This window comes from Botryllus schlosseri, chromosome 11 (genome assembly GCF_051294905.1).
Source record: "Botryllus schlosseri isolate E-star chromosome 11, Bs_hap1, whole genome shotgun sequence".
NCBI classification, from domain to species: domain Eukaryota; kingdom Metazoa; phylum Chordata; class Ascidiacea; order Stolidobranchia; family Styelidae; genus Botryllus; species Botryllus schlosseri.
In genome coordinates, this window is record NC_137246.1 from 2,070,447 (window position 1) to 2,097,156 (window position 26,710).

The following is a 26,710-nucleotide window of genomic DNA, read 5'->3' on the forward strand; positions in this document are numbered from 1 at the left end:
ATCGCCTTGAAGTCCCTTTACCGGGCGACATTCACACGCGGCCAGGAATACAAAGTTGCGCGATTCGCAAACGGCGTCATCAAAAAGCGTGCCAAAACACGCCGCTTTTCACGTGCACACGCGCCGGAACGCTGTTTTGATCACGTTTCTCGTGAACTTGTACATCGTTCCACGGTAGCGCATCCGGGCCATTCGTAAACACGGTTGCGGTGTTGAAATCATCAGTTTTGTGTATCGCGGCCTGTTGATCGTGGATTGGCGGTATTTAGTCGCGCGTTTCCCGGAACGCAATTTGTTTCTTTCCCTTAAATGGCGATCGCTTTGTGTTTCGAGGAAGGGTCGATGAATAATTATTATCTCCAGAAATGTTATTGCTATCGGTGAAAACTGTCAACTCCCACGATACCTTCATTTCGTGTTTCCCGCTACTTTTTATTGATTCGGCCTGAGTTCAAATCCCGTTGTTTGCAGTTCGTTTGAGGTCTTGCGCAAATCAGTGTATGTGTCCGCTAGCGTTGAGACAAACTCGCCGCCTTCGAGTCACAAGTTACATCGAATTATTTCAAAATTAGGCTGTGATTGTGCTTGTGCATACAAAAGGGGGTTGTATCGCTCATACATACGCGTAAATGCTAAACCAGGTAGGTAGGGTTGCAGTTAAAACAAAAATCAATTTAAAACAAACATGTTTAAAACCAGGCTCTTGGTTAAGACATGTTTTTTCAAAGCCATGGCGTCATGAATATTCAATTGTGACGTCATAGTGGATAGAGATTGACAATTGAAAAACTAGGGTAAATATAGCTTCTCTGGCAAAATATCTACGTGCTCAAGCTGTTGAACCGACTATTTTGAGAGTTCCAACCATCCCATATCGTATACGTTGGTTATATCGGGCGGTAATAGTCCGTAGGCTCATGCAACATGTTTTTTGGGAAGTATTTACACAAATATGGCATAATTATGCAACTTAAAAACACAATATTATCTAAAACACTGTTTAAAACATGTTTTAAACAAAGTGTTTTAAACAACCAATTGTTTTAAATGCAGCCATACACGTAGGTTGCTATGTATAGCCTCAGCCTCAGTCATTGCCAACCAAAACAGAGGATAGAATACGAAACCCGAGAGATTTGGAAAAATAATATGATGTAAAGATGCAACCCACCCCGATATCCATAAGGTACATATTAAGCCTGCTCCAATATGTTAAAGAGCAATAGAAACGAATGAACTATATCCATTCGACCTAAATTATAAAAGAAAATCATTAAGAACTTAGGATGAGCATGGGCAGTGAGGACTCTCCAGAACAGTAACACAGATCACACCAACGTATCGAGAGTATATAATGTACGCTGTAGTACAGGTACAGGTACAGCGATTTAGTCGACATCGAATACTTGATGACTTGACATTGACTCGAAAACATCGCTTCGAGTCACGAGTCAATATTCATTCCGGAAACACCGAGTCTAGTCAAGTGATGTGAAAAACCCTGGGATTTAAAAGTCTTCGAAATTATGTGTCCTGATCCTGATACGGTATCGCGACAAGGTGAACTCTTCCAGTATGGTACGTTTTCTTTCGAATTCAATTCTCGTTTTGTCTCAAAACCAGGCTATTTCTGTAGGCGAGAAAAGCGCGGTCTTCAGGTTTCAAGTGAGTGTGTTGTATAGTCCGCATAATATCCAAGCGGGCAAATTATTTCCACTTCAAACCATTTTACTCTACGGATATGATCGGATGGATGGATGTGCACTGTGCAGTTTGATACTCATTATTATGTTCGGGACTTTTCGCGGCGGTTATGTCGCAACTATCTGATCGTATCGGTGAATATACGCCTACACTCTATGAAGATATCCAGGACAATGCATCACATTGTGTCAGCATGTGTTGCGACGGTGTGGAATGTGAAAATTATTCTTTCGGGAATTTCATTTTTCCGCGCGCCATATTTGTTTGGCGAGGTCGTTTGTCCTGGATAACACGAAAGAAACTTTTATTGCTCCCAAAAAAACGAGCATGTGCTCTGCATCATACGTCGAACCAAAGAGCGTACGCCACGCTCTCTTAGACAGTTAGATAATAAATAGCATTCGCCATTGTCGGGCTTATAAGAATCAGCTCCGATATGATATAAACTGGACTTGATTTTCTGGTATATTTCTCCAGTCCTGAATTCGACTTCCAAGTTTTCGCTGATTCAGTAATTCTAATTTTCATCTGGTTTGGTGAAATTTGCGTGGTAATAATGCTAATCTAATTTGTAAACACTGTGTGGATATAATTCTTATTCTAATACAATTTGAAAAAATTGCGTAGCTATAATTGTTATTCTGATATACTTTGTAAAAAACTGTGTAGCTATAATTCTAATTCAGATCTGATGTGTAGAAATTGTGGAGCTATAATTCTAAGTCTAATCTAATCTCATTGTACACGTAATTTTCCATGAATAATGCGCAAAATTTAACCGATTTTTTGCCCTAAAATAGGGGGTGCGTAATATACATGGGTACAGCAAGCCTTGATAAAAATCTCCCTCGATCAAAAACTTGAAAGCACACCTTCATGTTTGTTTCCAATCGCGTATCACCTCTAGCCACCGTGCCCCGTTGCCAAATAGAAAAGCGTGTTGCCAATTAACGAAAAGCGTTTTTCTAATTAACGAGAGTCGTCTGCACAGCACGTCGTTTTTACGCGAGCGAAATTAGGTCGCTGATTACTACAAGCTTGCGCGGCAATCCTTGTTGAGTTGATTCATCGCGTCAACGGCAGGCCTTGACAATCGCATACACAAGAGGCATGTGCGCAAGATATAATCGCTTGCGTAATCAGTCGCATCTCCAACAGGACTGGTGCGCCCGACATAACCGTTGGCCAGAGCAATCGCATCTGTAATTGTAATAGGCCTCGTTCGCAAGATATTGTGTGTCGCTAGCCTGACCTGTCGCGTCGCCGGCCTCGCAGGCTTTGGCTTTGGCTTTTTCCCAGAATTTACACGCCATTTTAAGGGTGCGTATTATACATGGGGGCGCACTATATTCGGAAAATTACGGTAATTATAATAGTAAAAATTGTGTTGCTATAATTTTAATCATAACCAATTAGGAAAATCTCGAAATTTTCCAGCCGCTCAGCGTCTATCAGGGTGTATGAACTCGCGCGCACCGGCGAGTTTGTGCTAATTCCGTTTATTGCTTTCCAAAACTCCGCAACAACAGGATATTTGACCCCCGCGCGACAGCGCTCAGAATAGCCTCACCCGGTCGCATAACTCACCGTAATTTGACTGTTTACAGCCGCTGTTGACCGCACAGCCCGCGAAAAATGATGCCGCGCGAAAATGTGAAACGCCACAGTAGGACGCGAATCTGTTTTCGGAATTTGTGATTAGTCAACGCGGGCTTGGTAAACTACGATGCTATTTTTTGGTAATTCTAAGACTCCTGATGCTTCTCTTCTATATTACGCTGGTGTTTCTTTGTTGGCACATATATGGCTTTATGTGAGCACGTTCTCGTCCTCACATGCGGCGAAATCAAAGCCGCGTGTGCTGCGATAACGAACTAGGTCGGGTTCGTTGAGATGAGACGCAGAAAACAAAGATAGGGCGGTTATGTAACGGCATAGCTTGTAGCTTAAACACTTAAAAGCTTTGTGCGTATACACTATACAGTTTACTAAATGTATCCATATTGACATAATCCCGAACATTTATGGCCATTCAATTTCCAAGTTCTGCGAATTGAAGAATTGTAATTCTAGTCTGATTTGTAAAAATCTGTGTAGCTATAATTCTAACTTTAATCTAATTTTAAAAAGCTGAAACTGTGGTCTACGCCCGTATTACGCCGTATGTCATACGAGACAAAATGTGCTCTTTTCCGGACAATATTTGAATTCTCTACATTGCAATATCGTGCCATTGCTAAGCTTTCTCCTACAGTATACATTGATTTTCATACAACATGCGTTATTTTAAATCGTGCGTATCAACGATCATGAAAAATGCCAGTGTATACGTACGGTGTGTTTACAGTTCAATATAAGCGGTCTCTTTCGCAACGAAAACTATATTTTGTTATTGTACTACTGTTCTCGTGTTACGGCGAACGCCGGCGTGGCGGTGCCCCTGTCCACGCCGTGACGAAAATATAATGCAAATAGTGCATAGAGAACGCGTTCAGTTGCTTTGGTTTCATAGAAACATAGTTTCGTTGTAGGCTATCATGTAACGTGTAAGTGTGTAGCCTTATAAGAGTTTATGATATAAGGGCAATTTGATATGCAACTGTAAACCGCTGTGTGCGTCATATTAGTTTCGCCTGTGCCTTAACCCGATTTCGATATGCCTAATTTGTAAACGGCAGATGCATTACTTCGTACGTGGTATAGTTGCTGTACTTGAGCCGTAAATTCACGGTACGGAAATTTTAAGTGTATTGGTATTCTCTAAATGGGAGGTAATTTTAATCCGAATCCCAAGTTTAATTCCAGTTGTGCGTTGGTCGTTTGAAATCATGTTCAAATCCAGAACTAGAACTAGCTGGAACTAGAACTACTCACTTTTCAACACTCGCAACTAGAACTAGAACTAGAACTACCCACTTTTCAAAACTAACAACTAGAACTAGAACTAGAACTACTTACTTTTCAAAACTCGCAACTAGAACTAGAACTACAACTACTCCCTTGACATAACTCGCAACTAGAACTAGAACTACCCACTTTTCAAAACTAGCAACTAGAACTAGAACTAGAACTACTTAATGTTCAAAACTCGCAACTAGAACTAGAACTACAACTACTCCCTTGAAATAACTCGCAACTACAGCTACCCAATTTTCAGAACTTGCGACTAGAACTACTCACTTTTCAAAATTCGCAACTAGAAGTAGAACTACTCCCTTGTCAAAACTCAACTAGAACTAGAACTAGAACTAGGACTGCTCACTTTACAAAACTCACAACCAGAATTAGTACTATAACTAGAACTCAACTTAACTGACTCAGACAACTGTACTAGATTCAATTCTTTTTTATTTTATTGTAATCGGATCGGAAATTTTGGAAATAGAGTCGGTATTTTAAATCGTATTTCTTATTTGAAATGGAGGGGTTTCGACCCCCCAAACATCTGGCTACGCCAGTGTTTGTAGTGATGACTATGAGCTAGCAATGTCTGCAAGAACATCACACAACAGAACGCCGGTCTCACGATTCACGCCAAACAACGACACGTGTTTTTTAGTCGTTCGACAACTATTTTTTAAATGCGCAACTAGAACTGGAACTATGGAGCTACTCAAGACCAGTTGTTCGTTGACCGTAAACCAACAAAATTGGTAGTTTGCGCCCGTCTGGTAGTCTAATAAATGAAGTAATAGATCTACTGTTCCATATGCGTTTTCGGATGATAGGCTATGTTATATCTGGCCACACGATTTCGCACATATGCACAATGGTCGTAATATTCCATGAGATTCAATGTCATATGTTCTGTTTAGATGCGGCGAGATTGGAAGAAGTCCTAAGGGACGCTTTACTGAACGGGAGCTGGCCTGATGATATTTTGACTTTGGTAAGAGTCGCATGGGCGGCGTTTCGTTAGTCTGAAACAATTTAATCAGTGAGTCCCCGGAAACCGGAAAATATAGTTACTTTTGAACAATCCTTTTGAACAAACTTACTTCCGAAACCCTACTACGCATTGCGATATGCAATATGGTATCAGGAAAAATGCTGACGGCTTGTCTAATTAATTCCGCTGTTGGCGTAAACTGAGCTTGTTTACGCGATTCGGTTACGATACCGCGTGATACTTGTGACGCCACATATCCCGGGCCCGTGTTTATAGTGTCGATTCGGTTCTTCGCAAAGAAATCAGCATCTACGCTGCAAAACCATGGGTGGAAATTAGGTGTGTTTACTAGGGTAACAATCACACGTTGCCACACGATTTGTCTTCCTTTATGGCTTTGACATCCAGACGATTGTACAGTAGGGCTGCTAAAAAATACTTTTCCTTCAGATTTCACTGGCTACTTGATAAAATTGTTAGGTTGGTGAAAACAACGCTGCACACCAATTGTGGCTCAATTCCAACCAGTAGAAGCGATTTTCTTGCAGTAGAAAGTTTTGAATTTATCATTAAAAAACAATAAAATTAAATTTTCAAAATTTTTCTGTCAACCCCATAAAATTGTTAGGCTGTCAGTAGAGATGGTGCATACCAAATTTGGCTTAATTCCAACCACTAAAAGCGAAGTTCTTGCAGTAGAAAAATTCGGATTAGAATAAAATAGTATTTACGGGGCTAACTCTTTATTTATTTATTATAAAATTATGGAATTAGAAATTTTTGGCGACGCGAAATCTGGAATCTGTACGTTGGAGCGGGTGATTCCGGAGTCGAGTTAAAATCACCTTTTTTGGGGGGCAACACAACGGAATTTGTCGTAATGGTTTTCAAATCGCCTGTCTTCTCGTCCGATCTTACAAATTTTTGTCATTTGTAGAAAGCGTCCTCATTTCTTGGTCTCAAAATATCGTGACCATAGTGCACTGGATCACAGACTAGGTGGCGCGAAAGCATCTGAAGGGGACGCGAAGTCGCCCGAGGGAAATATAGTTTTTGAACTCGGACTGAGTTTAATTAGCGCTGGAACTTCCCAGCTTAAACAACGACAATAATCCTAATTATAGTGCGATTTTAAATGCCATAGTAGCGTCGTACTATGCATACACCGATGCTAGATTGTGATTGATAACGGACCTTGCACCGATCAGAAGATATTTGCTTACAGGGTCATGCAATATGCCGTGTACAATACTCCTTTTGAATGTAAGAAACAAGGATTTAAATCGAAGTGGACAAGAACGTCGAAGCAGCGACTCTAAGTACACTCGATTAGGCCACATTTATTAGTTTGCCACTCTTAAGAAGCGCATTTTATGGCATCCCAAAAGTAATCAATTTAATCATTCTCTTTCCGAATACCTGCGACCTGAAATATCGCGCTATTATAAAGGGGTCTAAAAAAAGGTTTGAGAACCACTGTCCTTGCGTTCACAAGATTTTCACGATAACTTACGATGAAAATCAGAGGCTGTGAGTACGCGGCGATCAATAGGTCCTTAGTGCTTGCGCTGGCAACTAATTGAAAGGGAGGTATTTTGATGCAAATATCGGTAAAAGGGGTTCGCTAGACGAAAAAGGTTGGGAACCACCGATCTACTCCTTGATTATACCCGAAATATGCAATTTAGTCAAGTAATTTATCTAATTGAATATTATGTTTATATTAAAATGAACCCGAATATTTTCGGCTGACACTCGACAGGGGTAAGCGGAAAATATTCGAGCTCATTTCAGTTGGAATATACTATTCGATTGTATATTGAAGTTCTGTACCTCCAAGAAGCTCTTTCAATGATTCAGCTGAGCAAGGAATTTTTGAAATCGGCGTTCTGTCAGAGCCCACAATAAAGAGATGACGAATTTTCTTATTTTAATATCACGGGATTATGACGTCACTACTCCTTTGCAACTATAGCGTTCTGCCTAATCTGGCGATCACGCGTTTCAAGTTTGTTGCGTAAATTAGATGAAAGCTTTTCCCGACATATTCACGATCTCTCACGCACACTGTTTTAACGCGGCAAACACGTCCGTACACGAATAGAGGCCGCCAACTAATTAACAGCGTTGGATTTCGCTTGAAAAGTCACCCGGCTATTGAAACCCGAGACTCCATTTGAGCGTTAATCGCTTAAGTTAGTACGGCGAACTGCAGAAGCAATTATGATTTGGCGCTGACGGAAATGTATTACTTCACTGTAAATATAATAAAAGCGACGACGTCACTATATTAAAAATGATATTAGATTAGAATTAGAATTACTGAATTAGCGAAAACTCGGGACTGGAACTAAGTTTTGAATACTAATTTCAAACCGCAGTTCGTTTAGCACAGTGGTTCTTAACCTTGCGATTTTGAAGGGGGCGGAAATGCTCAGGATGCGACATGGGGGGCGCTAGGCTCAGGGGGCGATATGGGGGGCGCTGAAGAAAGTGGCTTCACAGTATATGCTGTAGGCCTAGTAGGATATATCCTTAATGAGTGTTCAGAGCACGCCACAATGCACAAAGACACATTAAGTTCCGGCCCATATGGGACTCCGAGAAGTGTGCCAAAAAGATCGTCAGCGAGAAAACCTTAGCCGAAGAAGATTGCTCTTATGTTGACCGTAAAATTCGGTGTAGATAAGTCTAATTGTCCATAGGTTCGAATTATCATGCCATAGGTTCGAATTATCATGCAATCTGCACCTCACAGGACACATAACATCAGAGAAAAATTATTTTCCAGTAAAGAAATACCAATTTTGAACCGTGTGCTTACTTTTGACTATATAGCGGACAAGAGGTAACAAAGTAACAACATGTAATGAAGTAATTTGTACCAACGGGCACGCCCGAATATGTTTAAGTATTAATTACCTGGCCTTCATTTTCCTAGACAACAGCTCACTCACCGCTACTGGTAAATCTGATTACGTGGGCCGGGAGGATAAAAAGTTTATAGCGACATATATATGCAATTACCACCTATTCATTCATGCATTATAGAAAGATTTGGCGCCTGGGGCGACCAGGCCACACAAACTTTGCTGACTATCCAAATCACACGATGGGGTTCTTGGGAGCGAAGCCCCAAGAAGTTTGGTTTATCACGCTATGGGTGCCCAAGACAGTCGTTTTTTTAGGTTGGCTAGCGAAGTGCTGTAACGGTCCTTCCTATTACCCATTGTCTTTATTACAGTCCTTACAATATGGGGTGGGGGGCGCTAGAGCACGATAATTTTTGAAAGGGGCGCTGGAGGAAAAAAGGTTAAGAACCACTGGTTTAGCAAGATGTAGTTCTCCTGCAGCGTCTTCACGAAAACCGGAAATCATATTGGAATTAAAATGTGTGCATAGAAACATTCCACATATTAGGTTAGATTCAGTGGCCGCGCGGTATCACGCTCCAATTAGTGTGATTAGTAGGGCGATTTTTTAGACCTAAATAACTGAAGATTCTGACCTAAAAATCAAAATTTTGACATTTTTTTTACCTTAAAAAACTTGATTTTGACCCAATTTAGTTTCGCCTGAAAAAACTTTTTTGACTCAAAAACTGACAAATTTTTTCATGAAAAAACTTGATTTTAATGAAATCTGGCCCTAGGAAGAATTCCAGTAGTAACATCACGTATTATGGTTGAAATAACCAAAATTTGTTGTAGTACAACGAAAGATACTTTCCTACATTCTCGGGTAGAATGTGTCTGTCCTCAGTAAGAAGCTTGCCAATAATAGAGAAAGAACGTTCAACAGCAGCAGTTGTTGGCTGACAACACACCGTGTTGCTACATTCTGGAAATGTGTCTACATCACAATTTTTCATCAATGTAGTTTGTAAAAATATTTGGATTTTGTAAACAATTTTGACATTTTTTGACCTAACACTACAATCTTGACAATATTTTGACTTTTTTTGGCAACAAAAAAAATCGCCCTAGTGATTAGGCATTGGAATTATCGAATTGTTCAAATCTTCCTTACGGCGTTTCGAAGTATTTGGAGTCCGCTCAAGTTCTTGACCACTAGGCTCTGCGTTATCTTTCAGATGTACCGAATCGTGACGGAATTCGCTTCGGAAACGAGCGCGAAATCGCTGTTTGAAAATTCGCTTCGGATCGCGTCGCTATGCAACGCGTCTCAGTCCGAACTGTCGGAGGCTTTGATAGATTTTCAAGCCGCCTGCGTCGGGATTTTGACGAAACGGGTTTGTCATTTTCGTGCGTTGAAGGTTGCTGTGATTAGGGCGACACCATATAGGGTTTGAGCCTACACTGGAAATGTCCAACGACCAACCATGTTCTTTAATTCACAGCCAGTTACAGCCGCCGACATTCGGTCTTGGGTGCAAGTCGTATCGCGATCCTCGCGCTCGTTCGAAAACGCCGACGGTGTCAGGCTCGCTGTTGCGAAATCCTTGCTCAGAAACGCCTCCGTTTATACAAGCCGGGACTGTACTATGAGTAAGTTATTATAGCCGTAATCGCCTTTACGCGCGCGCCGTAGGCTAAACTCTCAGACGCGCCGTCTCGGGGATATTATCTCCCGGTTTTCATAACGCTATTGTGACTGTGTGCGGACCGGGGGCTTAAGATTACGCGGCCTTTTACTTGTGTAATATCGTTGCACTTTTCGAACAATAGCATATCGCTGACGCTAATGGTTTTATGGACCCGAGCTAGATTTAACTCGTTGCGGGCTGTTTAAAAGGTCACCACTGGCATTTAGACATTTGGCGGCCCATAATCCTAACCCTAACTGACCCCTATCCTAACCATAATACGTTAATTGAATAATACATACACATTGAGCGACGAATTGACCAAGTTTCGTACAGAATAGTTATTTAAAGAACTTCATGGAGGTGCAGAAATTCAGAATACAATGGAATGATATATTCCTATTGAAATAAACCCGAATATTTTCGGCGGTCAGGGGTAATCGTCAGCAAGTAGTAGAGAGAATATACAATTTTATTTTCAATTCAAAATATTCCGGTTTATTTCATTATGAATATATTATTTAATTGTATAATAGTGTTTACAAAGTCAAATATGTATCGCAAGCCTTTGTGTCATACGTGTTGCATTGTCTGCGAGCTTCTCATTTCACATCGATTCTTCGAATTTTACTACAATATTGCATCACTTTACAACTCGACCTCTTCGTAAGTCAGAATTTTGTCGAAAAAGAATTTTTTAATATCGAAAAATGTCAAAATTTTCAATTTTGAGAGCAAACTTGGTCGTTTTTATACCAAAAAATAATCGCCCTATAGTTCTTACCATACTAATGCCGAATTCGCCGGCAATCGTTTAAAATACACGCGCATGTACTACGCATGAGTTTCTTATTAATAATTATGAGATTACCAAACCGTCAATGCTATTTTTTCAAATCCAAAATATTCAACTGCAATAACATCGCGTCTGCCGGTTGGAATTGAGCCAAAATCGTTATGCATCGATTTTCTAGACAACTAAACAATTTCATGGGGATCGCAGTAATATTTCAAAAAGTATTCATAATGAATTCAAAATTTTCGAGCTCCTATAGCTTCACTTCTACGGGTTGGAATTGAGTCAAATTTTGTGGGTAACGTTATTTTTTAGCGAGTATCAAATGGCCGGTAAAATTTGAAGACATACGTTATATTTTAACAACCCTAATGCGCACTTGCACAGCCATAGTAGTTGTAGAAATTCAGCGAAACTCTTCTAATTAAAATTACCCTCGACGCGTCCTTGAGACGCAATTAGCGTGTTTGCTGTTTTGTGCGCATGGCTGAAGTAATCTGATCAGGATTTTGCAGTTATGGTTTAATCCGCGTCTGGCTTGCATAAGTCGCTGGGCCGTGTGCGCGTAGCTTGCGGGAAATCGCGGGGGCACGCTGGATAATTTGTCTTCTTTGGTTTAACGCGTAAACACCGATAACCAGACTTGTGTGAACTAATGGATTTTAAAAATTTTCAAAACTCGCAACTAGAACTGGAACTAGGACTGCACCTATTTTTCACCTTTTGAAAAAAATTGAAAACGTGATTTTACTTATTAAAATTGATTCATACAGTAACGAACAGTGATGATAAACACACTATAAACATGATAGTGCATTGATTAGTTATTAAATATTCAGGTAATATGATAGCTGAGCTTGTTTCTACCGTGCCAATGCCGCAATTACTGGTTTGATAGCGGAGGGAAGAATGTTAACTCGAGAGCAAGAAGTATCTTTTTTCTCTGCTAATAATATTATTAATTTTTATTTGGTGCTTTTTTATAGTTGAGTAGACTAAGAGATGATGAATAATGGTCCTTCTGAAAAATGCTCATGGCACTCGGGTGACTGAGCGGAAACGTCCCCGAGATACAGCGTTGTCATCCTTAAAAACCGCTACCACGACAGGCTTGTTTGTGTTTCGATTCGCAAGCACGCCGGTCGCTATTAACAGGCTATGCTGCGACTCTATCGGTTCCGGTAATCTCCGGGGAAAAATCGGAGCTCGGAGCTCTGGAGCGGATTAAGATGCTATCTTGTTAGTCACGCTTCCGATGGGGTTTTCTCCCAACTAGTAAAAATTTCCCGGTGCCTCAGTTATCGCGGCTGGTTAAGCGAGGTTGGAATACGCTCCGAATGCCCACAGTCGTGCGCTGTGAACGCAAATCGGGCATTTCGCCGATTTGCAGCGTAGCGCAGTGTGGGTATCAGGTAACCGACACTTTATGGTGCGAAACGCCAAACTTGTGCAGACTGCTGGACTTTTCTAAACCAGAACTAAAACTAGAACTACTCACTTTTGAAAATGCGCAACTAGAACTAAAACAACTAGCTCGATTCAATTCCGAGCAAGTCATCGGTTTTATCGGAACGGGATCGGAATTCAACAAAGAAATCAGTAGAAGTTTGAAATGGGAGGGATTTCGACCCCTAAAACCCGCCCCTATGCCAACGCCGCTGTTAGTAGTGATGACCATGAGCTAGCAATGGATGCAGTAACATCACACAACAGAACATCGGTATTACGATTCACGCCAACTATTTTTTAAATGCGCAACTAGAACTAGAACCTCTCACTTTTAAGAATTCGCAACTAGAACTACGCAAAAAACCAATAGTTAGTTGACCGTTCCGAATCGATAATAAAGCTTCGTGTTCAACGTGTAACAAATTCTTATCACCGTATAACTCTCAACGGAACTTCAATATACAATTGAATAATGTATTGATATTTAGATAAATGCGAATATGTTTGGCTGACAGACAAGTCTTGATCATTCGAAATTTCATGCCGGCTGTAAACAGTTGTCGCTAGTTGTCGCTAATGAGCTACTTTCAAGTGTATCCGCCTGCCGAAATCGCGAGATTTTCCCGAACGAAAGCAGACCGAGGTGCTGAGGATGGTCGAAAAGTTATTTACGGTCAGCTGTAAAATGTTGTGTTCAGTGCGTCTCGCAAATGTCTCGCAATTAACTAGAACTGCCGGGAAGGGTTAAGGCTGTCACCATTCTCCGTGGTTTCACACGCACATATTTATAGGAATTGACGCTGATCATTAACATACACTGCGCTGTGATCTTGTACATGTGTAATAGACCTCTCCGGTTTTGCGACTTGAGCATATGCGGCGCGCCGGTTGAACGAACCCGATTTTAAAAGCTATTTACCTTCCCGATACCGGCGATTCATTATGTGTTCTTAACAGCGATATCATAACACTCGCGGACGAGCTGTTTATTTGCAATAAGCCCGTCTATTTTTGTAACACGCCACTGCGGCACTCCGGAGAAATTAACATTCCCCATCTTGATGAGGGAACGCATAGATTTAAACGAAAGGGACTTGGTATTAGTCACCTATGCGTATTATGGTCAAGTATATGTGGGTCTCGTTTTAAACTGCAAAGCGTGTTCAAAAATAACTTTTTTAACCGGATTCCGGGGATTCACTGATTGAATTGTTAGGTTGCATAAAAACAAAAACGCTGCACACCAAATTAGGCTTGATACTAACCGGTAGATGTGAACGCACAGAAGGTTGAAGATTTCGAATTCATTATTAAAAAATTGAAAACAATGTTTCAAATTTTACTGTAAACCCCATGAAATTGTTAAATTTGGTGTGTAGGCTTAAATTAGGTAGCCTAACAATTTCATCAAGTAGCCAGCACGATTGCAAAAAATAAAATCATTTTTGAACACCCCTAGTACACAGTTGTCCAGTAGCATTTTCGGAAAACGCTGAAATTAGATAAGAGTGAAAGCGAGAGCAGATTGCAGATTGCCGTAAGGGCTCTCCTGGTAAGTGCCGGTTAAAAAACACCGTGCGTAGGGCATTGACAGAGCGGAGCCGATCTTCCATGCTTCGCGGAATACCGCGACCGTGCAAGTCTCGGTGAACGGCAGCGAAAACACAGCGCGATAAAAATCAAAGGCACGGATTTTCACGAACCGTGTCGCGGGCATTACAGGTCAAAACGCCGTATCGCTGCCAATACCCGAGCAATACGATACGGTATCGCCGCCAATACCGAGAAAATTCTGCCGAATGCCGGGCTATAAGCCGATCGTTCGCGATGCTTCGACAAGAGAAACGCACCTGTGCCTCATACAGGATGTGCCGCATCGGAAAAACTACCCGCAAAGGCACGCAGTTGAAAGGTCAATTGAATAGCAGGAATGGACACAATGATTTTATTGTTCTAGTATGGATCGACCAGCCGATTCTACTAAGAGTTAATATATCAGCGAGCATTATAGTTTCGATACGATTTTTCACTGTGTAAGGCCGTAAACCTCGATTGCTTGTGTCGCAACTAGGGTTCCATTTTAAACAAAAATCAATATAAAACAAGCATGTTTAAAACAAGGCCCTTATTTGAAACGTGTTTTTTATTGTTTCATTTGTGTTTTATGAAGCCATGACGTCACGAATATTCAATTGTGACGTCATAATGATTTGACATTGACAGTTGAAAATGTAGGGCAAATATAGCTCCTTTGACGAAATATCTGTACTATGACTGTTGAACCGACTATTTTGAGGGTTCCAACCGTCCCATATCGATATACGTCGGCTAAATCGGGTGGTAGGTGTCCGTAGGCTCATACAGCATGTTTTTTCGGAAGTATTTACACAATTATGGCATAATTTTACAACTTAGAGAACACAATTTAAAAAAAACAGGCCTTTGTTTAAAACACTGTTTAAAACATCTTTTAGACGGAGTGTCTTCAAACACCGTTTGTTTTAAAAGCAACCCTTGTCGCAACACACGAACATGTGGTGCAGAGCTGTACGTACCTTACTGAGAATGCCATATATGTGCAGTCCGTGCAGTTCAATGAAATATAGGTACGCTCGAAATGATACTAAATTATTCTCTTTAGTATGACGTGGGACTGCCGTACTTTTTTTGTGGTCGCATACAAGGAACACATCCGAACTTTCCGCGTCGCCCGTACTGTTATGGCGATGTATGTGATATTCGAACCTCTCAGGTACTCGATCTCGCCCAGCACTATTGAACACGCGGAAACGAAGGGATTCCGATACCATGTCATGCAAAATGTAAGCAATGCCTTCACGCAAAATCGAAAAACTACAAAATCTTCACCTTCTCCAAATTAGTTTAGAATCAGAATTGTATAGCTACACAGTTTAAGTCCAAATTAGATTACAATAAGGATTACTGAGTTCGCGAAAACTTGAAAATTGAATGGAAGTTTCGGTACGTATCAAATCATGAGCACGAGAACGGAAAAAGTCTGTACAACAAGCTCGGCTCGTTTCGCGCTGTACAACTCACCTGTAGCATTTACAGGAAACCAGAAATTAGCTTAAAATTAGGATTACAGCCACACATTTTTTTCCAAATGAGACTAGAATTAGAATCACCGAATTCGCAAAAACTTGGAAATATTAAAGAAATTGGAAAGAAATACAAAAAAAATATTCTCCTGTAGCATTTTCATGAAAACCAGAAATTAAATTAGAATTGAAATTAAAGCGTAGAAACGTATAACCAATTAAATTAGGATTAGATTATCGGCATTTCGGTATAATTATACCACTAGAATTATCTAGTCATTCAATCCTGCCCGGGATGTTTCACGCGCAGGGAGACACCGAAGCGCGTTGAGTGATTAGCGCGCTTTGTGTCGTAACAAACAAACGCGGAACAGGTGCGACACATCGGAGAGACCTTTCGCACGACCCCGAGAGAAATGACACACTAAAGAAAGAAAGTGTTGTTAAATATATTCTCGCTAATACCGTGTACATTAGGGCAGTTCAAAATATCTCCCTACTGCCATGTTGCGAAGTCACGAAAATGGCCGATATTTTGACATCTAACGGCCGATACCGGTATTTCGATCAAAGTGTAATATTGAGTCGATATTGTCGGTCTGGCTCAACTTGTAATAACTCCACTTCATACATAAATTAATCGGGTTGGAGATCGTAAACACACAACAATGGCACTTTGGATCAGCTTACCGCATTGGCTTTCTCTGGATATGACGCAAATGATCCGCTGTGACGATCGTGTTATCTGCAACTTCTCATTTCCCGTTTCTGTCTCCCGCGCGGCGTGCGATTAATACGCGCGTTGCGGTTTTGGACCGCAATTGCGAGCAGCGACCGAACTGACGCAATGCAGCCGGCCGCGTATAATGCCGGCTGTGTGTACGCTTGTTGACGGGGAGAACGATTGACATTAGCGCGAGGTGACATTTGGCGGGTTGCGTCTTCGAATATTTGGGCTGCGCTATGGTGCTTAATTCAGCAGCGTACGCGAGATCACAGGGAGTGAGCTCGTCGGCCGAAAGTTTGACTACTATTCTGCTGCATTTCGTATGGAAAGGCGTGCAGTCAACTCGGAAAATGCCAACTAGAACTAGAACTAATCGTTTTTCAAAATCTCCAACTACTAAACTACCAAGTTTCCTGCCGTTCCGCCAAATATATTACAATTTTACATCTCAATTTCAAAATGTCCACAATTAGAGAAACACTTAGAGAGATTTCAGGAGGAACCACAATATCCAATTCAAAAATGTTTCCGTATTGAAATAAGCCGAATATTTTCGGCTGACACTTGTCATGGTTTAACGGCAGCAATTGGAAAGAACGCTGTGTATCAACAATCGTATCACCAAGTATGAAATGAAACATCTGAAGAAACCTAGCAATCAGAATCAATTTAGGGTTTTCTGGCAGGACTACGCCTTACAGAAACTTCTATATAGCCACGAGTAACAGGCCTAATATCAAAAAGGCGGTATTAAATGAAATTTCTAATATTTCCTTCGTAGTTACATATACATTTGTAGTAATTTTATTTAATATTTTGATTTTTGAAGATTCACCGGTCTTCAAATATTTGTTTTCAAATCTTACTGGTTCGCAATCTGAAAATGGTTGTGTCCAGTTTCGTACTGTGGCAGTACAATTGATAAAAGAGTGCTCGCTTTCTATCGGCTCACGAAGAGAGCGGTTCCGATTTAGTTCGTGCATCGTTGTCGTAAGCGGAATTGTCGCAATCAGCCGGCATTATAGCTCTCAGCCGGCTGAAAATTGTCGCAAAATTGCACCTCTCCGTGGCCCTATTAGCTCGTCGCCTTTTGTAATGTAAAAAATGCTCACGGAATCTGCGTATAGGACGCATCGGTCGACGCTACTTTTGTGAAGTTGTTGCGTGATTACGTTAACAAGTTTTTCGTGGTATATTTCATCTGGCACAGTTTGTTGACAATTTTTATACAACTTATTGACAGTTTTTTTAACGTTTTCATGAGGTAGCTTCTATTCTACGGGTAGGAATCGGGTCGAATTTGGTGTGCCGCGTTTTCTTAGCCAACCTAACAATTTAATCGAACGGCCAAACTGTGTGCCGCGACAGATTCTCACGTGTCCCTCGAGCATTTTTTTGATTTTTTTTGTGTAAATAAAATGTATGAATATTTTCAAAAAGGCCTGACAACTAGCTCAGGCGACTTGAAAATGATACCCATTGGCCATTATGGCATCGTTATAAATCAGGCAATATTTCAGCAGAAGATCAGCTGGTTGATTTCCGAAAATTCCCCGTGTTATAGACAAATCTATTTCCACAAAAGAAGTTGGATGAGTTTCGACTGGCCGCTTCCAAATCCTGTTCCGTGATCGATGCAAAAACAATCAAAATGAAGCTAACGTTTGCGTCCTCATGACTGTATGAAGATGGATTTTCTTATGCCAGTACACGTGCAATTGAATTTGTCATATTATCTGGTAGAAAAATATAACACTACGACAGTCTATACATACTATAGTATAGAACTTCCAATGTTGAAATAGCACGATGCAAAAAACCACCCGCAGTTATACGCACCATTTCCAATTATACATACATACATACATACATGATGGCTTTTCTGTTTGACTGACTGAAATTAAAAGCTTTAAATGAGAGACAGTGCTTTAAATTCATGAGGAAATGCGTGCGTGCTTGTCAACAATGCAATCTCGTTTCTGTTGCAATGTTCTTCTCATATAAACCACGACATCCATCTTTTTAGAGTAACTTTTCTCGGCATGAGGGTGCCGCGAGAGTTTTGTAATTCGACCATGGTGTGCCGTAAGCTGAAAAAGTATGGGAGCCAATGGAATAGCCCGAAAAATGCGCGGAAAAAGTTATTTTTGAACAGCGTTAATGTATGGCTTTGCCCCGCGGATCATGATCCGGACGACCTGATCTGACATGGCTGCTAAATGTCAAATCGTTCTCGGAGCTAATTCGTAACGGGACGCGTCATTGCGCATTGTTGCGGGTGGGCGAGGAATTGGAAATGATATTTTGTAAATACTGAGGCGGTAATATGACGCACATCGCGCGAAAATAGATGGCAATCGCAGTTTTTTTGGTGTTTGTTGGCGAGAATCGGGAATGAAGCGGATTCGGCGAAACGCTTCTTCAAATCTGATATGACCTCACGGATCCAATATGACAATGACATATGAACACGAGGAATGTCGCAATGTGTAAGTCGAAAACTTTGTCTTCAGCAAGTAAAAGTAATAACACAAAGTTCTACTCAATTACAAGTAGAAGTTGAAGTGCTCTGAGTGGAAGTCGAATATAAAAGGTCTGACAAGTCTGAGTTCTACAGAATACTCAATTAGTTAGTCGGGGGTCAGCTAAGTAACGTTTTTTTTTAGTAGTTCCAGTTCAAGTTCTAGTTGCAGATTTTGAAAATTGACTAGTTCTAGTTCTAGTTTTAGTTGTGATTTTGAAAAGTGAGTAGTTCTAGTTCTAGTTCTAGTTCTAGTTGCAGATTTTTAAAATTCAGCTGTTCTAGTTCTAGCTCTAATTTTAGTGCCTAATTTTCAAAAGTGAGTGGTTCTAGTTGTGATTGTGGTTGCAGATTTTGTAAATTCAGTGGTTCTAATCTTAGTTGCTGGTTTTGAAAAGTGAGTAGTTCTGGTTCTAGTTCTAGAAGCAGATTTTCAAAATTGAGTAGTGCTAGTTCTAGTTTTAGTTGCTGATTTTAAAATTCAGTAGTACTTATTCTAATTTCACATTTGAAAAAAAAATTACTTGCAAAAAAACTAGAACGGCGGGTGAATTTCCGGGTCGAAATATCTTCCATTTCAAACTCCAAGCCCCGTCCTTTCGAAATGTCGATTCCGCGTGTGGTATTTCCGATAAAATAAAAATTAATGTGCTGATTGGGAGAATGAAACCAAGTTCAGTACGGTTCTTAACATTTGATGACTCGGGAACTTGTACGCCAGAGCTGTGCAAATATTTTTTTATGATAATGAGAAGCAGGAAATACGTTGGCGGGCCAAGTCAAAAGTTTGTTCATGTGTTAATTCATAAATTTCATCACTTCTATTTGCGGATTTTTTTAAGTTAGTGATTCCTGTTATAGTTATAGTTGCGCTTTTTGAAAGTCCAGTATAGTTGGTACAAGTCTGCTTAAGTGAGAAGTTTCAAAAGTCTATGTGCACGAGGGATCGCGGACCTTCAGCGTTTAATCAGTGGTGGGTGACAGCATATCAAGCACGGAACCATAAGTCGCTTTCGAAGAAGTCTGAGATATTTTACTATACCGCGCGCCAGCGATCATGACCCCACGTGCCTATTTCCTGAACAGTGGGGTTGTTCAAAATATTTTTCCGCATTCTGGGATTCACTCATTAAATTGTGAAGTTTGCTATACAGACAAATTTGGAGGAAGATCAACAAGCAATCAGTAACACCTGCCGACACCCGGTATTTTGAATAGGCAATCGGTACACCGATCGTCTGCCCATTGATGCTTGTGCACTGCGCGAGTTCCCGCACGCTGCCGTTGACTTTGTATTGGTACAATCATATACTCGATGGTTGCTCGAATGCTCGTATTGAAATCAGCAATATCATACGACTAGATAGCCCGTCAATATAAATACACCATGAGTCATTGCCCGGCAGGGTTTCGCGAGTGTGCGACGGGTTCAAGTGAATGTGTTGTTGTTGTCGTGGCGACATAGTAAGGCATTGCCGGGAGACTTGCTTACAATAGCGGTAATTTTGCGGTCAAGGCAGATATCTTGGCGTGAAATAACTCGCCGGTTCGTACGCGTGACTCATCCGCCCGCGAGGCCGGGCGCGAGGTCAGCTTGGCTGGCCGATATTGTTAATATTATGACGAGCAACATTGGTTCTAAACCTGTACTAACCCGAAAAAACCTCACGCTAATCTGCGAGCGTTTTGGCGAACCCTACATTTTCGCGCGTCACAAAAATGTTAACCTCGAGTCGCAAGTTATCGTTGACTCGACTTGACTCGATGCATTTTATTAAAAATGGAAAATGAATTATATACTATCTAGCTTTCCAAGTCTGCGTGCCCTGCAATTTATGGCTTAGATATCATGCCATAATTGCACAAGCTTTTCATGCTAACCGACTGTACTACTGCATTAGTATGGCAGGCGTACACCGTATAGTTTTCATGCTAATCAAAAATAAAAAGCCAGGTCGTGCTGCATTTCGCTACGATTTCGTGAAATCGATCGGGTCGTGCCGGGTCACGCGGTATCGGCAATATAAACAATACCGATATTGCTGGCCGCATATCATGACTACGCGGTCTGTATTGCGATGGGAACCAATTGTCGGGTTTTCTCTGTACCCTGCGATTGAAGGTATTTTCATGTACAACAGCTACGATATGCTTTTTATTGTTTCGACTTTGGAACCATGGGAAACTTATCAAACTGAAAATACATGAACTGTCAGCGCCGTGGCAGACATGGACAGTTAGGTAATTCTAGTTGCATAATCAGACTAATTACAGCGAAATGCCGGTAATTCAATTTGTGAAATGATTCTATACCCTCATTTTAATTATAATCTAATTTCATGTTTTACTGAAAATGCTACAGGAGAGCTATATAGTACGTAACGACGCAAACTTGCTGTACAGACATTTACCGTTCTTGTTACGAAAATGAACTCTGGTATGACATGAGCTGAATGTCATTTAATGTCCAAGTGTTCGCGAATTCAGTAATTTTAATTTCAATCTAATTAGAGAAAAATTGTAGCTATAATTCTGATTCTACTGTAATTTAAAAAAATGATAGTTATAATTTCAATTCTAATCTAATTTGAAAAAAATAACTGTGTAGTGATAATTCTAATTCTAGTCTAATTTCGAAAAGCTGTATAGTGTGTAGCTATAACTCTGAACCGAACGCGACCCTGTTTTATCAAGATAGCGTAATGGTGAAGCATCCGGCTTCTTGATCGGTAGGTCGAGGGTTCGATCCCCGGCCGGGTAAGACCAAAGACCTGATTAGTAACGCTGGTATCCATGACTTCCCTGCTTGGCGCTCGTGCATTACTGGGATAGCATGGAGGGGTGGTGCATGACTTAGAAAGCCGTACAAGGCTATATCTGCACTTCCTTGTCCAGCGGCATATCCACATCATGCTCTCATGGTATGCATATGCACTAGGGCTCTTCAAAAATGACTTTTTTTCTCAAATTGTACTGGCTACTTGATAAAATTGTTAGGTTACCTAATTTAAGCCTACACACAAAATTTGGTTCAATTCCAGCCAGTAACCGCTTTGCTACAGAAGAAGAAAGTTTCTATTTATTATATAAAAATAAATAAGAACAAATTTGAAAATTTTCTGTTCACCCCATGAAAGTGTTAGGATGTCTATAGAAACGATCCTCACCAAATTTGGTTCAATGCCAACCAGTGGAAGCGGAGTTATTGCCGTCGGAAAATTTTGATTTGAATAAGTAGGGATGGTGTGAACGTGAGGTTCACGTTCGCGTTCTGTGTGTGAACCTCGGAAATTTAGAGGTTCGCGTTCACAACAGAACCTTGGTAGGTTCTGCACTGTGAACCTTTCTAATAAATTGTAATTTGCACTTCATTATAATATCTTTGGTTCAAATTAATTGCATTTCAACTGCGGGTCACTCTATGCATGGCGCTGGCAGCATAAAAAAAATCAACGCTAAACGAGCATGCACCTTGACAACCTTAAAAGTTTTACTTGCCTTTTTGTTACAAAAAACTATCTCGAAATATCCAGCTTTCCGTTTGTGAATATTTAGTGACTCTCTGCTGTGCGCTTGACCCACAATCACACAACATCACGAGCGATATACGTAGTCAGCGAATGATGCTTATTCAATCAATCAATCACATTGACATCGTTTTCTGATGTAAAAAATCGAGCGGTCAATCTTGACTTCATATCATTACTGTATCATTAAGACCAAATCCGTGCGATTAAGGTGCTGGCTACTGCTATATAACTTGGTATCGGTAGCGAGTATAGAAACCCGTTTTACACTCTGCTCAATATCAATGTAGCAATAATCAGACTCCGAACACATTGTCCGGTCTGGCCAAGACCGTTAAGGCGTAAGGTTATATTCCCTGGTAAGTCCTCGTCGAAATTGTTGGCAAAGCGACGGAATGTGTTGATTTTATGAGATTATTATATCCTTTGATAACCGTGGTTGATACATTTAGCGACGTTTAAAACGCCAATATGTACTTCAGCAATGTGACATTATGTGGCACGAGTCTTCGCTAGGTATCGTGTACATTAGGCTATCACTTCATTGAAAGATAGGGTTGGAATTAGCAATATGACGTCACGAGGTTCACGTTCGTGTTCACACAGAACCTTTCAAAAAGGTTCGCGTTCACACGAACCCGAACCTTTCAGAGGTTCACACCATCCCTATAAAATAGTATTTACGGTGACCGATTCTTAGTTTATTTATTATAGTCGTGCTCACCGTAAATACTATTTTATTCAAATCAAAATTTTCCGACGGCAATAACTCCGCTTCCACTGGTTGGAATTAAACCTAATTTGGCGAGGATCGTTTCTATAGACATCCTAACACTTTCATGGGGTGAACAGAAAATTTTCAAATTTTTCCTTCTTTATTTTTATATAACAAATAGAAACTTTTTTCTCCTGTAGCAAAGCGGTTACTGGCTGGAATTGAACCAAATTTTGTGTGTAGGCTTAAATTAGGTAACCTAACAATTTTATCGAGTAGCCAGTACAATTTGAGAAGAAAAGTCATTTTTGAAGAGCCCAAATATGCACAGATCGTGTGTATGTGTATCATGAGTAGGTGTATATGCCGCAAAAACATCAAGGACAAAAATAAACTACGTCCTTTCCTTTTCTTTATCTCTTCCCAATTCGGAAATAGTTCAATTTTCAAGTTTTTGCTAGTTCAGTATAATTCTAATTTTGACCTTATTTGGAGAAATACTGCGAGCTCTACCGTAATTTTAATGCTAATCTATTTTCTGGTTTTCATGGAAGTGCTGCAGGAGAGCTATTTAGAACGAATCGAGCCACGCTGACATTTGACATTCTCGTGCTTAGCAGAATGATCTCAATTTTTTAAATGGACGCGAACCTGATTTTCGTTGTATTTTTTCCCAATGAGGAATTTATTTCTGTACATTAGTGTTGATTAAAATTAACTTTTGTTCAATTATACCGACTAGGTGAAAAAATTGTTAGGTTGGCAAAAACTAATGCAGTGCGCTAATTTGGCTTAATTCTAACCCATATAAACGAAGCTACAGTTTCGCTATTATGGTTTTATTAAAAAAAAAAAAATTGTTTAAATTGCGACGACCACCCCAGGAAATTGTTGTGTTGCATGACAAATTTGTCTCAATTCCAACCCTTTGATAATCACAAAATTTCCCACCGTAATTACTATTTTTGTCAAATCCAATCTTTACTAGTCCAATAACTTCTACCGGCTGGAATTGAGCGATTTTTTTCCAGACAGCTTGACAGTATCATTGCGTAGCCAGCATAATTCTAAAATAAATATTATTTATTCCAATAAATTTAAAATATTCTACCGCAATAGCTTAGTTTCCACCGGTTGTAACTGAGCCAAATTTGATGTGCAGTGTTTGTGTTAGCCAACATAACAATTTTATCAATGAGCCAGAGAAATTTGAAAACAGGGTCATACCGAGCAACCCTACCGTACATAGTAAGCATCGATCCTCGGTAGGTTGGTAAAAAAGGCTCGATACAAATTACTAGTTTTTTCGTCCGCTATTGTAACTTTTGTAACTTATAAAAGTGTCATTTTTTCGGATCTAGAATTATGGTAACGTTATATCATGGGTAAGTCATACAAGCATATAAATCGCAAGGGTAGGCTACGCAGCTAAAAAAAAAGTCAGAGAACCCCTGGCGTAGTAGGTTATTTCCACTATCGGTTAATTAACCCGCACGCCTCGCCCGCATCTATGTCTTTGTCTGGTCAGGTTTCCAATATATGTGCGCGCATTTGCGCAACGACGTCATAATTGAGCGCACGCGGTCTCGCAAATTCGCTCGTGTCAACAACAAATCACGTTTGCGCAAGACGTCTGCCTTACGTTGCCAATTCCAGAGTGATTTTGCGGGCTTGCGCCTTAGTTAAATGTGCGAGTTCACGTGTAAGCCTTGTTTTTATTGCGCATTCCTCGCGGACGCGGTTACCCGGCGTTATTAACTGCTAGAGTATAGTGATAGTATGCTATGTATAACGATGCTTGACTGTTGGCCATCCGGAAAACCGCTGTGAACGCCGGAATCGTGTTTGCTTGGTAATCAAATTCCAAAGACGCTTACCCAAGCCGAAATAGTTCAGGCTGAATAGTGTGGCTTGTTATGATTGTTGTGTAATACTAGAGGTCGCCAGACTCCTGGTTTTACTTGGACAACTATACAATTTTGGTCCTTTTTTTCAAATTAAATTCCAGTTACATCTACTAGCCGAATTCGCATGGTGATTGGCTCGTTTTGCACTGTGCAGTTCTCGTGCAGCATTTTCAGGAAGACCAGAACTGCGTAGTGCGAAAAGAGCCAATCTCCATGCGAATTCAAAAAGTAGATGTAACTCGAATCTAATTTTAAAAAAAGGACCAAAATTGTATAGTCGTCCAAGTTTGCTCACGGCTTCTTATCTTACAAGTACGCCCATTGGCCCGCTTTTCGCGGAAAATCCCGATAAAACAGCCATGCTTGAGTCTTTCTGGTTCGTCCAAAGGTCAACTTTTTGCCTTCTGTCATCCAGCATGTCAGCGGAAATGTAGTGCAGCTGCGTCACGATTTCCGCTACCATGCGAGTGCGGGTTCACTGCCGTTTCGCGGAATATGCGTGTAATGAATATGATTCCCGGCTGGTGCTGCGTGCACGTAGCTATGAAATGTATCCCTTCAGCATGCGCGTACCACCGCTGGAAACGCATAACTTTCGACAGGCCTGTACAAACTACTGGATTTTCAATACGCTCTTCTAGAACTACAATTAAAACCACTCACTCTTCAAAAATCGCCACTAGAACTAGAACTACTCACATTTCAAACCTCTTTACTGGTAATGCATATATGCGACTACTCACTCTTCAAAACTCGCCGCTAGAACTAGAACTACTCACATTTCAAACCTCGCAACTAGACCTAGAACTACTCACATTTCAAAACTCGCCACTGGAACTAGAACTACTCACATTTCAAACTTCTTTACTGGTAATGCATATATAGAACTACTCACTCTTTCAAAACTCGCCACTAGAATTAGAACTATACTCACGTTTCAAACCTCGCTACTAGTAATACATATATGGAACAACTCACTCTTCAAAACTCAGCACTAGAACTAGAACTACTCACTTTTCAAACCTCGCAACTAGAACTAGAACTACTCACATTTCAAAACTCTTTACTGGTAATGCATACATAGAACTGCTCACTCTTCAAACTCGCCACTAGAATTAGAACTATACTCACATTTCAAAACTCGCCACTGGAACTAGAACTACTCACATTTCAAACTTCTTTACTGGTAATGCATATATAGAACTACTCACTCTTTCAAAACTCGCCACTAGAATTAGAACTATACTCACGTTTCAAACCTCGCTACTAGTAATACATATATGGAACAACTCACTCTTCAAAACTCAGCACTAGAACTAGAACTACTCGCATTTCAAACCTCTTTACTGGTAATACATACATAGAACTACTCACTCTTCAAAACTCGGCACTAGAACTAGAACTACTCACTTTTCAAACCTCGCAACTAGCTATACATATATAGAACTAACTGCCTGAAACTGAAGACTGCAGAAGTCTAAAATCATCAGTTTCACTCAGGAAAGGGATGCAAACTTATCCAGAAACCAATTTCTGCACGAAATCCAAATCGTAAAATGACAGTAGTTCAAGATGAAGTGGTATCAGTCTACAAATATAACTACCTGACAAGGTAGCACGTACAGGCTTCAGTATACCCAGGAAAGTACAAGAACATATTTACTGACTGCTTCAGATCTCACATCTACATGAAAACATGTTATGTAAAGTCGAATTTTTTAGAAGATATATGTTACGTAAGGCTACTTCATTACTCCCACAAAAAAACCGCCGGCGCTTAAGATATCGGCCGCTTATCATGTAGTGGTCGTGTCGCAACGCTTTTGCGGTATTGGTGAGTTTGGTTGGAAGAAATCGGGTTCCTGAC

General features: G+C 40.5%; 1 protein-coding gene and 1 long non-coding RNA gene across 5 annotated transcripts in view; one reads left to right on the plus strand and one right to left on the minus strand.

Moving 5' to 3' along the window:
• Nucleotides 1–26,710, plus strand: part of LOC145449805 (tRNA (32-2'-O)-methyltransferase regulator THADA-like) — a 106,177-nt gene that overhangs the window by 34,604 nt on the left and 44,863 nt on the right. For 3 of the 4 annotated variants that reach the window (XM_080328235.1, XM_080328237.1, XM_080328238.1), the window contains 3 exons: nt 5,520–5,593; nt 9,687–9,858; nt 9,958–10,101. In XM_080328235.1, the coding sequence (XP_080184361.1) occupies nt 5,520–5,593; nt 9,687–9,858; nt 9,958–10,101 (390 nt within the window). Of the gene's footprint in view, nt 1–5,519; nt 5,594–9,686; nt 9,859–9,953; nt 10,102–26,710 lie in introns of all 4 variants that reach the window. The other variant, XM_080328236.1, reaches the window with a different exon arrangement.
• On the minus strand, nt 25,198–26,500 carry LOC145450828 (uncharacterized). The gene is made up of 2 exons (XR_013918593.1): nt 26,103–26,500; nt 25,198–25,866 (listed from the first exon to the last, which is right to left on the minus strand). It is a non-coding gene; the product is annotated as an uncharacterized LOC145450828 (long non-coding RNA).